This window comes from Triticum aestivum, chromosome 3B (assembly GCF_018294505.1).
Source record: "Triticum aestivum cultivar Chinese Spring chromosome 3B, IWGSC CS RefSeq v2.1, whole genome shotgun sequence".
NCBI classification, from domain to species: Eukaryota; Viridiplantae; Streptophyta; class Magnoliopsida; order Poales; family Poaceae; genus Triticum; species Triticum aestivum.
The window spans coordinates 451,642,678-451,655,895 of NC_057801.1; the positions used below are offsets into that span (position 1 = coordinate 451,642,678).

General features: G+C 44.6%; 2 protein-coding genes across 5 annotated transcripts in view; both read right to left on the reverse strand.

The window, feature by feature from the left end:
• Positions 1–2,550: 2,550 nt before the first annotated feature.
• Positions 2,551–4,032, reverse strand: LOC123070313 (ras-related protein RABA1f). Its single transcript, XM_044493453.1, has 2 exons — positions 3,524–4,032; positions 2,551–3,156 (listed from the first exon to the last, which is right to left on the reverse strand). Exons 1-2 carry the CDS (start codon positions 3,745–3,747, stop codon positions 2,724–2,726), a joined length of 657 nt encoding a protein of 218 aa, XP_044349388.1. The 5' UTR covers positions 3,748–4,032; the 3' UTR covers positions 2,551–2,723.
• Positions 4,033–4,893: 861 nt separating this feature from the next.
• The window catches only part of LOC123070311 (probable E3 ubiquitin-protein ligase ZFP1), a 9,899-nt gene continuing 1,574 nt past the window's right edge, over positions 4,894–13,218 (reverse strand). Inside the window, exons 2-6 of one of the 4 annotated variants that reach the window (XM_044493452.1) lie at positions 10,160–11,061; positions 9,505–9,854; positions 8,400–8,498; positions 8,154–8,318; positions 4,894–5,246 (exon numbers count right to left, since the gene is read on the reverse strand). In XM_044493452.1, the coding sequence (XP_044349387.1) occupies positions 5,100–5,246; positions 8,154–8,318; positions 8,400–8,498; positions 9,505–9,854; positions 10,160–10,979 (1,581 nt within the window). In that variant the 5' untranslated portion in view covers positions 10,980–11,061 and the 3' untranslated portion in view covers positions 4,894–5,099. Of the gene's footprint in view, positions 5,247–8,153; positions 8,319–8,399; positions 8,502–9,504; positions 9,858–10,159; positions 11,062–13,218 lie in introns of all 4 variants that reach the window. The other 3 variants (XM_044493450.1, XM_044493451.1, XM_044493449.1) reach the window with 3 other exon arrangements.

Below are 13,218 nucleotides of genomic sequence, written 5' to 3' on the forward strand. Positions count from 1 at the left end.
GATCATATCATCGTAGTGCTTAGGTGAAGCCCTGCGCCGGTAACATCATCAACACCGTCACCACGCCGTCGTGTTGACGGAACTCTCCCTCGTCCTCAACTGGATCAAGAACTCGAGGGACGTCATCGTTTTGAACGTGTGCTCAACACGGAGGTGTCGTACGTTCAGTATTTGGATCAGTTGGATCGTGAAGACGTTCGACTTCATCAACCGCGTTACTAAATGCTTCCGCTTTTGGTCTACGAGGGTACATGGACACACTCTCCCGTCTCGTTGCTATGCATCTACTAGATAGATCTTGCGTGATTGTAGGAATTTTTTTGAATTACTACGTTCCTCAACACTTTGACCGACATATAAATATGATTGAAAAATTCTTAACTCTCAAATTAACATTGTTCTACCAAAAAAACTGCCAGCCCACCACTTCTTCTGCTGCTAGCTACTGCAAATCCGCCATCGAAACCTAACATTGACGTCAGGCCTTCCACTCTCTGTTTGGATATTTGTGTTTCTGATATGCAAACCACCCTCGGTGCACATTCCCGTATGAGCTCTCAGAGCTCATGAACCATCGCGGGGTCGCCGATCCTCAAGGGAGGTCGCCTCACTCATAGTATCGTCAACACTCTCTCCTTCTTCACCTTGTCTCCTTCTCTTCACGATTGGTACCTTACCCGGTGTCATAGCCTCCTTATCATCCATAGTCGCCGGTGGCGCACCCTCAATTAGCAGCACCTTTCCGGCAACCGTACCGAGCTTAATCAGCACCGCTGGCTGCTCTTGGGTATTAACTATACCATCTTGGTCAACCAAGCGCTTCCTCGGCCCTCTATTGTTTGTCTTAGTCAGTGGCCTCACATCCTGGGTCGAGTACTCCATCTCCATTTGAGTATTTCCTTCTGTTGGTTGTCCATGCCCATCTCCTCCACGGCCCCAACCTCCTTGACCTCCCGCATCTCGACCTCCTCTCTCTCCACTTCCTCTTCCTCCATCCCTTGCATAATTCTGTCGTAGTGTTGCTACATCAAAATTCCACAAAAGCCAAGGGCCCCATTCACACTCACTAGGGATCCTGAACTCCGTCGCCGCACTCCTCCATAAGATGTCCCATTAGCCCACAAAATAAACAGTAATCAGGAAGCTTCTCATAGAAAACGGGGTACTTTCTCCTCTCCTTTAATGTTATTGGCACAAATGTAACAAGAGGAACTTGCACATCCAGAAAGACCCTCGCTCTTAAGTACTACGATGTATTGATAAAACCTTCGTTCACAATTACTGTAATAGGAGGACCACCAACCTTCTTTGCCACCTTCTCAGCCAATTCTTTCGTCCTCATCAATCCATCCGGGACCCCTTCAATTCTAGTACACACCGGAATCCTGTCAAGCTTGTAATCTTGGACGTTGCTAAAACCATCATATTCCTGTAAAATGACCATCGCATTACGAAAAAGCCACGGACCTCTATCCATCGTCCTCTTCCAATCCCCCAAGCAACTGAACTATGCAATAAAGAGATTTGCACCTTTCAGTTTAAAGAAAACCTGTTGCGCCGCCAACCACGCCGTTCTCATGTTGAACAAAGCCGAGTGGCTGGACTGCCTTGTTGTATGAACCTTGAACATTGCAAGCCATATAACCTCATTGATCAGGTCCTCAAGTTCTTCCGAAAAATCAAGATCAGTCTCCTCCTCCCCATGCAAATTCAGGCCCTCGAAACGATCTTCAAGGTTAGGTATAGGCCCCCAAGTATGATCCTCCCGATTTGCTTCTTCGCGACCCCCACTACCACTTCCTCCATCTTCCCTGATCTGTTCAGTTGGCCTTCCTCATGTCCGATCTCAGCCCCATACTTCCTCTCTCTCGTCCCCAGAACCATGCTTCCCCCCTCCCCCAATCGCCACAAGAGGCGGCTCCGCCATGCACTATACATAGTACGTTTTCTGGACCTTGATGACTCACGCCCCAACGGGAAAGCCTCGCTGGACTGTGAGGAATTTGGGTACTCCGGCGCAGTCGCCCGGAGGAAGAGAAACCCTAGGGGAACGCCTTGAGGTTCTACCCGTAGGCACGATTTCAAATGAGAGTGTGTGTCTGGTAAAGTGGATCACACGCCTAGTTACATTGGTCCACTGCCCTCATCTGATCGCAACTGCTTGGTTAACCTTAAAGCCCATCTGATCTCCCCCCGTGGACTTTGATGAATAAACTTGGCTTTTACGTATATCCCTAAAAAAAAGCGTTCTGCGGCCGTCCTGCGCTGGTAGGGCTTGCGTCAACGCATAATCATGTTCTTAAATTATGCATATCCTTCCGCGGCCGTGTTCCGACGCGGACATCGCCGGCATATCCATTTTCTGCACGACGGCCGTTTCGTCTTCATCGGAGTCGCTTCTATTTTTTACCTGATGATGAAGCGCCTTGACCGAAAATTGTCACACCCTAACGCGTTTTTTTGGACCTGAACTGAACACAGATGCGGACCGTGGTTGCAACTTGCAACATCACACGCACGACGTCTTCTCCCGGTACCACACGCTGTATGTAGTAGTATCAATCAAGCATATGATATCAAGGTATCAACCACCCCCAGAGCGTTTTGACCAATAACCAATAATCATCACGGTCGCAACATGCCTGTTACACCCTAGCACGCACACACACGGCATCACCTACCACCGTCTCCGGCAGAGAGAGATAGAGAGGGAGAGAGTTTGACTAGGCCGAGCAGCAGCCGCCCGTGTTCACCGGGGTGACGTCGTCCTTGCCGCCAACGTCGATGGTCTTGCCCCTAGGCGGCGCGGCGGGGTCGTCGCCGATGTCGAGGGCCTTCTTGCTGACGACGCGGTAGATCTCGCCGAGCACCTCGGTGAAGGCGTCCTCCACGTTGGTGGCCTCCAGCGCGGAGGTCTCCATGGAGAAGGTGCGGTGGCGCTCCGCGAAGGCCCTGGCCTCCTCGGGCGAGACGGCCCTCAGGTGGCGCAGGTCCGCCTTGTTCCCGACCAGCATCACCACGATGTTGGCGTCCGTGTGGTCGCGGAGCTCCGTCAGCCACCGCTCCGCGTTCTCGAACGTGATGTGGCGCGTCACGTCGTACACCACGAGCGCGCCCACGGCGCCCCGGTAGTACGCGCTGGTGATGGCCCGGTACCTACACACAGAGAGCGCCGCGAGTGCAGGTGCAACGCACGTACGCAAAGTGATTAACCAACTTGGTACTGGTGTCAATGTGGAAATGCGGTTACAAGCAACCAGAAAGATGCACATTGCATTGCTAAAGATACTTGCCACAGTTGAGAATGAGTTGTTCCAGATGGTATTGAAATCACAAGCATGGCAACGGGAAAGGAGTCATCGCAAGTCCTTGAGTTGGTCAATTACTACGATTGATCGATCGATCAAGCTAAACTAAACTGAATCGACGACGAGCGGTGGAAGAAATAAAGAAGTGGACAGGCAAAGCAGCAATATCTCATACAGGTGGCGGGCAAAAAAGAAAGAGGTTGGAGTATTGGTACCTTTCTTGGCCGGCGGTGTCCCAGATCTGCGCCTTGACGAGCTTGCCGTCGACGCGGACGGTCTTGGTGGCGAACTCGACGCCGATGGTGGACCTGGTGTCGAGGCTGAACTCGTCCCTGGCGAAGCGCGACAGCAGGTTGGACTTGCCCACGCCGCTGTCCCCGATCAGCACTACCTTGAACAGGTAGTCGTACTCCTCCTCCGCGCGATACGCCACCGCCATCCCCCCTCCCCTCCTGCTTCCGCGTCGCCGCCGCTGCTCGATCAATCGATGGTTTCCTACGGTTTGATCTGATTTGATCTCCTTCCCCTCCCCGCGCGCCTCTCCTCTCCTCTCCTCTTGAGCTAAATAGAGCCACGATATACAAAGGCAACGCGGTGCGGCGCGGCGCGTCTCGCTTCTTTTCAGCTGGGTTCGCTTTGGGGAGAAGTGTCTCAGGGAAGGGAAGAAGGGGTCGCCGCGGATGGTGTTGGTTTCGTGGGGGGTGGTGTGGTGGGGAGGTAGAGAAAGCCAAGCCAGAGATGATGACGACCATCGAGCCGCTCGCTGTCCCGGTCCTGGCTTCGTCTCCGTGACCGACCGGACCGGGCATGCATGTACATACATGTGTCAACGACTCTCATCTCGCAAAACGATATGTACAAAATTGAATTTGCGAATATAAGCATGTGCCAGGCTTGACTTGGCTTCATGTAGTAGTAGTAGTAGCATTCTCTTTTGTTTCTCCTTTCATTTTCGCTCATCACGTTTTGTTAGCTGGGGATGGGTGCAGAGATCCTTCAGGGAAGATTCTCTCAAGGCAGCAACGCAATATTTCGATCAAGTACGGCGCACAAGCTAGTGCTATAATATTAGGGGAAGAGTTCTAGGGCAAAACTATCTTTTGCTTGTACGGTACAGCCACTAAGAAAACAAAAACACTATATATGTCTCCTTAAAAGATACGAAAACACTATCTTTTTTCTTTTTCCTTTTTTCCCTCAAAAAAAAGATACAAAAACAATGACAGAAAATACACATGAAATGCAATAAAATTAAGATAAATTCCATCACAAATAGGAGCGAGTTCAGATTCGAGGTTTTGTTTCTTATGTTTCGACCAAACTGCACGACGGAGTTGAATCATCCATTATACAGTACAGAACATTGTCGTCCAAAGCCATATGCTGAAAAACTCAGTGCTCGGCTGGCCACTATCAGACCAATCTCTCCAATAACAGAAACAATTATCAGTTCTCTTAAGATTTAATAATGTACACAAAAAACACATGTTTCTGTTTGTTTTAGGGTAACCAACATATATACAGGGTAGTTTCTAGAGATGCCACTCTAAGAGTTACCTTCAGATCCACCATATGATACACTGTATGTCCAACTGAGTAATTTATAAACATTCTACATTTGAATAGAACGATCAATGTTATGTCTGTACAGTTTTTGGAAGCCGAGTTACTCCCCATCACAACAAGGTGAACAACAAATACAGGTAGCAGAATAGTCTACCGCTTCTTATGTACAAAATTGATCTGAATGTTTGTCGGAAGCAAATAACTGATAAAGCTTAATCCTGTTTGTTATCCACTTCTTCTACCCGCAGACAAAGCTGTTGTCTTGCAGATGGGGCATAGGTTCTTTACCGTCAGCCACTGTTTTAAGCACTCCGCGTGGTATCTGTGGCCACAATCCAGGATTCCAACGCAGTCCTCAGCCTCGTACTCCTCCTGCAAGATACATCAAGCGACAGTTCTTTAGAACTAGGAACTGGGAATAGATTGGACGCCAGTGAGCGTGAAACTAGATTCTCCATCTCCTGTCATGAACCAGGGCTCACGAGGATAAATATCGCCAGTTGGCAATGCTGATCTAGGAAAGGGGGTTCTTTTGTTTATAAACCTCCCCAGGCGGGTGGCTAATCTCAGGAATGGCTATTTTTGATACGATGCAAACGGTGACACCAGATATATATACAATATGCCTCGGAATAGCCGCCTCCATGGCGTCCTTCATTCTGCTTGGAGGAGAACCTCCAAGCATATAGCATTCTCGCATTATGCTTCACCAACCTGCCAGCGCTTATTATCGGGCAAGGACACCAGAATTTTTACTAGAAGTAGAAGAGTTACACAAAGTTCGCGAAATGATCACAAGGGTTTATGCACTAAAAACAGGCAAGCCTTTTTGGATTGGGAGGGACAGGGTAGATGGACGACAGAGTGTAGTACTTCCAGGTTGATTAATTCATCTCAATGTGTCCTCTTTATATTGAGGGCTAATAATCTAAACTATTGGCTGCAAGCCCAAAGCTAAGGGATATCTTATCACTAATGTTCAGGTGAACCATGGAGCAGCGGCTCCACCTTTGGATGCCATCAGATCTATCATAGCGATTCGTGTGCATGCATGACTATTTAAATGACCAGTTATAATCACTCACTGATCACAAAACTAAATAAATAAATCACTCATAAAAATCTCGATATGTACTCCCTCCATTCCAATAAATAAAGTGCACACGCATTTTAAAATTGAACTTTGACCATAAATAAGGCGCGCACACATTTTAAAATTGAACTTTGACAATAAATTAGACCAACCAAATATGGGTTATACGTCACAAAAATTAAACAGTTGAATTTGTATTCAAAATAAGTTTTCAATGGTATAATTTTGAAGTCATAAAAATAGTGTATATTGGTATAATTTATGGTCAAAGTTGGATTTTGGAATACATGCCCACCTTATTTAGAATGGAGGGTAGTGAACTAGCACATCACAGGGGGTTGATTTGAGTTCGACGGTATCCAGAGGTGGAGCAGTGGCTCCATGGTTCTAAAAGAAGCCTCTCCTATCGTACCTCTAGTTGATTAATTCCTAACTTAAAATTAAAATTTTAAATGATAAAATTCTACTTAAAGAGATACTAAAGGGTTCGTATCACTTGATTGGAACCATTGGCCTAGCACATGGGTGACCGATCCCCATGACATCGCCTTTCCAAATCCAATCAATATTTATGGCGAAGAAAAGCATGGGTGGCCATATACCAACTACCACTCCTTAGTAACTCCGTTCTACATGATTAACACCATACATCGGTCCATCTGCTAATAGTAGTTTCCAGCTCAATTTACCAAAAAGTAATCCTAGAGAAATAAGTTATCTTATGGACATAAGCCAAAGGAAGTGGGAACACTATACTGTCTAATAAGAAACAGAGTAACTTTGTTCTAGATGATCATCGCCATGCATCGGCGCATTTGCTAATGCTAATTTCCAACTAAATTTACTAAGTAATAATCCTAGAGAAATAGGTTTTCTTATGGACAGAAAGCTGAAGGAACGTGGGTACACTGTACTGTCAAAATAAGCAACAAACATTTCTCAACATCAACACAACACTACTGCGCAGAGGTGGGTAATATGCTGTAGACGAGGTAGTCCTATAATACTGCACTAGCCATTGCTCGCTGTAGTATAAGTAGATGCATTATTAGTCATAGCATAAGCTATAGTCATTACTTCAGATCCATAAGTATTAAGTTTAGACCGTGCAGAATGCTAAGTTCAAGCGATCAAGTTAGGCCAGTGCTACCAATCAACCGGATGATGCAAGCCTAATTTAAGTCGCCCCCAGCGACGTCCGATAGAGATGCTCCCAGCCGCAGGATCAGGAAGCGCCACACAGCAGTCCATGGCAGCACTCCGCAGCACCTATGGCACCTGGCGGCGCTCCATTGCGGCGTTGACGACGCTTCATTGCAACGCCGGCAAAGCTTCAACGCCCCCACGGCGCTTCATTGCAACTCCGGCGGCTTCCGGCGATGCTTCATTGCAACTCCGGCAGCCCAGCACAGCTTCATAGCAGTACCATGCGTCCCGGATGTGCTCCATCGCAGCAGCGGGAAGCTGTAAAGAGCCGACGAACTCCCTTGGTTGCAGCACCCGCCGCTCGCTTGATGCACAAACAGAGCGCCGACAGCCCACCGTTGCAGCACCGCCGTGCAGCGCTATCGGTTGCAGCGCCGGCGAGAGTCATAACACCATGAACGATTACTGCATCCGCTCGTCGGGGGCTTGCAGCGCCGGGGCTGTTGAAAAACAGGGGCGTCGCCATTGGCCGCCGCCCGCTCTATGGAACAGCTCGTGCGGGCTGGCAGCAGCCGAGACCGGGGCCGCGCTGGCAGGAGCACGCAACTAGCGCGGGTGAGCGGCAACAGCACCTCCTGCGACCGGGCGGCGGAGCTTGCAGCAAGGTGCGGGCGGTAGAAAGGTAGCTTGCGTTGGCTAGCTTGCTGCGTTGGCTGGCTTGCTGCCTTGGTGAGGTAGGCCACCATGGGAAAGAGAGGTAAGAATGGATAGGAAGAGACGAAGATGAAGAAAGGGGATAGGGATTGAGCGGTTGGGACTTGGGAGCGACAGGTATGTACATCAGGTCCACGTGGGACACGCGTCAACTGAGCAAGGCAGCTTACGAGTTGTGTAGATCAGTCGGTCAAATTTAAGCGTTTCTTCAATAGATGTGATGGTGGTTCAACATGAATTTGATGGCTGGTTGACAATTCATTAGTTTGGAACAGCTGAAATTTTACATGACCAAGGTAACAAACAATATAGTGAAAGGGAAGCACCTGGCATATTATGCAAGCCTCATTCTCTGTGGAAGGTTCAGATGACTGATTAGACACGCAGGTTGCTCCTGGCACATATAAGCTAGTCTTCAATTTATCTACGATGTGGCTTTTTGCCAGACCTGTATTGACGTCTCCAATGTGCTCTTCTAATGCTAAAAGCTCCTGTGATAGAAATAAAAGAATAAATCATAAAATACATACCGTGTGAGGTGAAGTCACAAAGGCTGAATGAGTTTTACGTACCTCATAGGTCATGCTGTCTATATCTAGACGCATATCTCTATGCTCATCTACTACATTTGACCCCTCATACAACCTCGAAAAATCCATGATTGCACCATGCTGCTGCAGGGCCAACAAATAGTTATATAACTACATGTATATCATTGACATCCTTAACGGAAACAAAAAAACAGGGACGTCAAGAGGTCTACACTCTAACCAGTTTGCAGGCCTGGATTTAAAGTTAATACTATCTGTGATAATTGTAAGTTGGTCACAAGTGAAACGAGTCTGTCTGCACGGATGGATTTGAAATTAAGACCACTTCTGCTTAAAAATCAGCCAAGAACCTAATCAATCGCATCAATCAAGGTTATCTCTGATCATGCAAGTAGTACTCACGACATGGGTTCAGCTTCTGGTACACAGGGTCCATGAAAGAGATTGCTTACATAAGAAGGTACATGTAACTTTGCAAGGTGTGTATCATGCACATCACCAAGGAAAACATGGTAACATAAAACAAATAAATAGCGGCAGGAAGGACATGAGGTCAAATTCATGAGTATAATAGTCATCTTCCCGTTGACCAGAAATAAAAATAACAAGAGGCAATTTCAAATGTGAGAAACATTGTATCCAAGCAAAAGCTTCAGTACGCCCGAGGCATTCATACAACACAACAAGAATCAACGAATACAATTTCTTGAATCTAATAACCAACACATAGCTTAACACATTTCAATAAGAACTCCCCAAGAATAATAAGAGACTTAACAACAATGCAATGGATAACATTTCCACAACAAGATAATTGCAAGGCTGGTCACTTCCAGTTCTACATTGAAGGACATCGGCCATTTAGAAATCAGTAAAAAGAATTCCAGTTTGTAAGATTCAAAATTCCAGAACTTAGCACATAAAACACATTAAGGTATGAATGCACTAAAGCACAAGTCCAAGACATGCAAGACTCCCATGAGAGTTCCCAACGTTCCACAAAAAGGAAAAGAACACACGAGATGTATCACATTAGGCAAATGGTGATCCTAATAGTTATTGAGTTATTTGGTATTTGAATACCAGAAATTGTAAAATAAATAAATGAAGTGAGGTGCAGACTAACCAGAGGTGGCAAAATTCTTATGTTCCTAGGATTAACTGGGTTCACCAGGAACGGATGCTGTGGAGGCCCAAAAGACCGCTCAGAATTAGAGAAGAGACCTGGAGTTCTTGGACCCAAGTGGACCCGGTTACCAGAATGATTTACCCCACTATGTAAGACGCCATTATTGTGGCCTTGTTGGTAAGGGACTTGCACTTGTGTATGATCCAGTGGATTATGAGCTTGCATGCTATGCACAGCATGTTGATGAAAATAAGGTAAATGCCCTTGAGAAATGGTTGAAGGACCATTCTGATATTCATGAAAGCCTCCATTCACTATTTCTGTGGCCCCTGAATGTGCAAATCTGCCTGCTGGAAGCAAGAGGTACCAATTATTTCCCCTGAACAAGCAAATCTGACAGCTGAAAGATAAATGCTATCAATTATACTTCGCTTCTGTCACAATTTCATTTTGTAGGTGGGACCATTTTTCTACTAAGCTTCTGACACTTAACGTGTAAAGCTAAACTATTAGTTTAGCCATCAATGCACATTGCCAACAATTAAAAGATGCATTGAACAATGATTCTTATCCTTAGAAAGTACAACTCTTTCCGAATCTGTTTTCATTATCAGTAGGAAACTCAGATCTGTTCTATTAGTTGCTTACGTACCTGGAACACTAGACATTGCATTGATGTATGACCACTGTGGTACTCCTTCCACAATTCCAGTTGCAGCCTGGGAAACCCAAGTAGTGCTGGCAGGTTGAAAGCACTGACTAGCATGACTTGATTGAAATGTATAGTTACCATGCTGTGCTGATTCTGGGTGAGCAGCCATCAAATTAAACCCATTTGATCCAGTAATGGAAGATCCTTCCACAGATGGCCAAGTGCTGTGGCTATGATATTCTGATGGGTTGAATGGTGTGACATTAGGAAAAACATTTGACTCGAAAGAAGGATCCCATGGCCTATGTGTGGGATTTTGAGATGTATGAGAGGATGAGCTTGAGCTTGCAGATCCATTAACAAAATGACAACTTCCTGCAACTGCTGCATTTTTCCTTTTAATGAATCCTCTAGCAGTTTCGCTGACATTTTCATTTCTAGTACTTCCATCCATACTTCCTGAGACAACTTGGTTTAAAGGCAATCCAAAGCTCTGAGCATGAGAGACATATCTGTTCATAGATGTTGACATGCAAGGGTTGTACATATTTGATGGGAAGACAAAACCTGAATCAACGCCTAAATTTGGCAGAGAACTATGAACAGGCTGATGTGGATGATTCATGCTCATATTGTAGTAACCCTGTGTATCAGAAAGACCAGCATTCATAGCATTGCCTACAACTCTGACAGTATATTGACCGCCTTGGTCGGACAAATCATTCCCATTGTGAATTAAACTTTCAGAATGAACATGAGGATGCCCTCGCCCAGACTCAAGATCAATGACTTGGGGAGCGCATACCATTCGATATGCCATAACGCCAATTATTATCTGCCTTAGCTTCGATAAAGAACCACTGCAAGCTAAGTCAACAACTATGCTTTATCGTCACCTCTACCTGAAATCAAATTAGAAACCAACTGTTAGAATGAAGTGAATAGATCTACAGTGCACACTTAAAATGCGACATATATCAAATATGCTAAGCTTCGCAGTTTACATAGTACTCCCTCCGTCCCATAATATAAGAACGTTTTTGACACTGTCTCAAAAATGTTCTTATATTATGGGACGGAGGGAGTAGAAGACATCCATATGTGTATGCTTGTGTGGTAACATAAAGGCAATGTTACAGACAAACCAAGAGGATTGGTGCGAATGATTAGTAATGTTGCCAAAAACTTGAAGATAAACTAGCTAAGGTAATAGATCCGGACATTGCATCCCTAGAGTAGGCTCATATGTCAACAGCACAAGATTAAGTCAACACAATGGTGTGATTCACCACCACCACCACCACAACAACAATAACAACAAAGCCTTTCAGTCCCAAACCAGTTGGGGTAGGCTAGAGTTGAAACACATAAGATATCGAAACCAAGTCATGGTTATGGCACGTGGATAGCTAACTTCCACGCATCCCTGTCCATGGCTAAATCTTTGGTGATAATCAACACATGGTGTGATTCACCAGAGTTCGCATATTAAGTTATCCAACTTCTCTGATGTAGGAAATATGTGTTTTAAGTAGGATTTGAATGTGAAGACATACAAACTTGGAAGTCAAATCATTATTTATTGCTTGCAGCAACCCATTCCAATGAGCTGTATAGATTATATCCTACTGAGGTAACCAAGCGTGGCACAATGCATATGAATACATATCGCAATTATTCACAGTTGTTTAATTTGTCAGCTGATATTTCGATCTGCCCTTTCATAAAGTATTTTTTTCCTAATTCTGGCTGAAAACAATACATCATTAGAGTGGTAAAATCTGTTTAAATGTATATGTGGATTGCCTAGCCCTTTCCATAAGTTCGGACCATTTGGTTATGTTGGCTAGTGCATGAAGCTTAACAAAATCATTTTCAACTGAAGAGCAATATTAAATGCAAATAAACCGATCAAAGTCACTGCCTTTGCTCCTTCAAAGTTACCATGAAAACAAAGTAATGCTTTTAAAATGATAGGGAGGATCTGTAGTAACAAAGAACGTAAGGAAATACATTGGTGGGGGTAATAACCTTCTAATATCTACCAGTTCTGCTTGTGGTTCTCTACATTAGTCAGTATGTACATATAACACTGTCAGCAGGTTGTCAACAAAATATGATTAGTAGGGACAGGCATCAATTTTATACTTCAGAACTTCTATTTTCATGACCATATGCAAATCGTATGCTTAATGTTGTGCCTACAGGCAGTGGTGGAGCTCGGCAAAAATAAAGGCATTAGTACTAAGGAAATGAATTGCATCTATTTCCAACTTCGAGCAATTGCAAGGCCAGTGGCGGATAGTTTCTTTTGCAATTAGGTCTAGAAAGGATAGTTTCTTTTGCAATTAGGAGTCCCATTTGACATGTTTCACCCATTCTCCTGCTGATTGAAGCAGTTTGTCATTGCCGAGGAGATTTACCAAAACAAAATCCTCAAAGAAAAACATGTTCATAATTTTTTTTAAAGAAGGTAATTTGTGTCAGTTAATGGTTTACTTTGAAAGAAAGGTTGATGAATGGCGTATAGGGTGAAACACGGCAGGACATGCAATCAGAAGATGGTCATCACTTTAAACAAGGGCAGAACTTGTTTCAATCATTTAGTTACTAAATACAAATAATCAAACTGAGGACTTCTTTGATTTTACACTTCCTTCAATTGTAAGTTTGTCACTAATGAAAAATACACAGAACGTAGTATGTAGTACGGAGACTTTTAACAAAATGGAAAATTATGATAAAGGGAGGTGTGTAATCTTACATTCAATGACCATACAACATAAGTTCTCCCATCTCAGCATAAGGCCAATGATATTTCTAATACACAAAAAGGGAAGATGAAGTTTGAACATTCGTAAAAAAGAAAGTGAAAAGTGTGCACGTGTCTCTTACATCTAATGATAATAGAGGCATAAGCTTTCACATCTCAGTCAAGGAATTCCTAAAGTTCTGGGTGGAACGGAAATTGCTATTGTAGTTCTTGAGAGATAATCACCAGATCAAAATGTTTCTGAATTATAACTCAAACTCCTTTTTTCAAATAAAAAACAATGCAT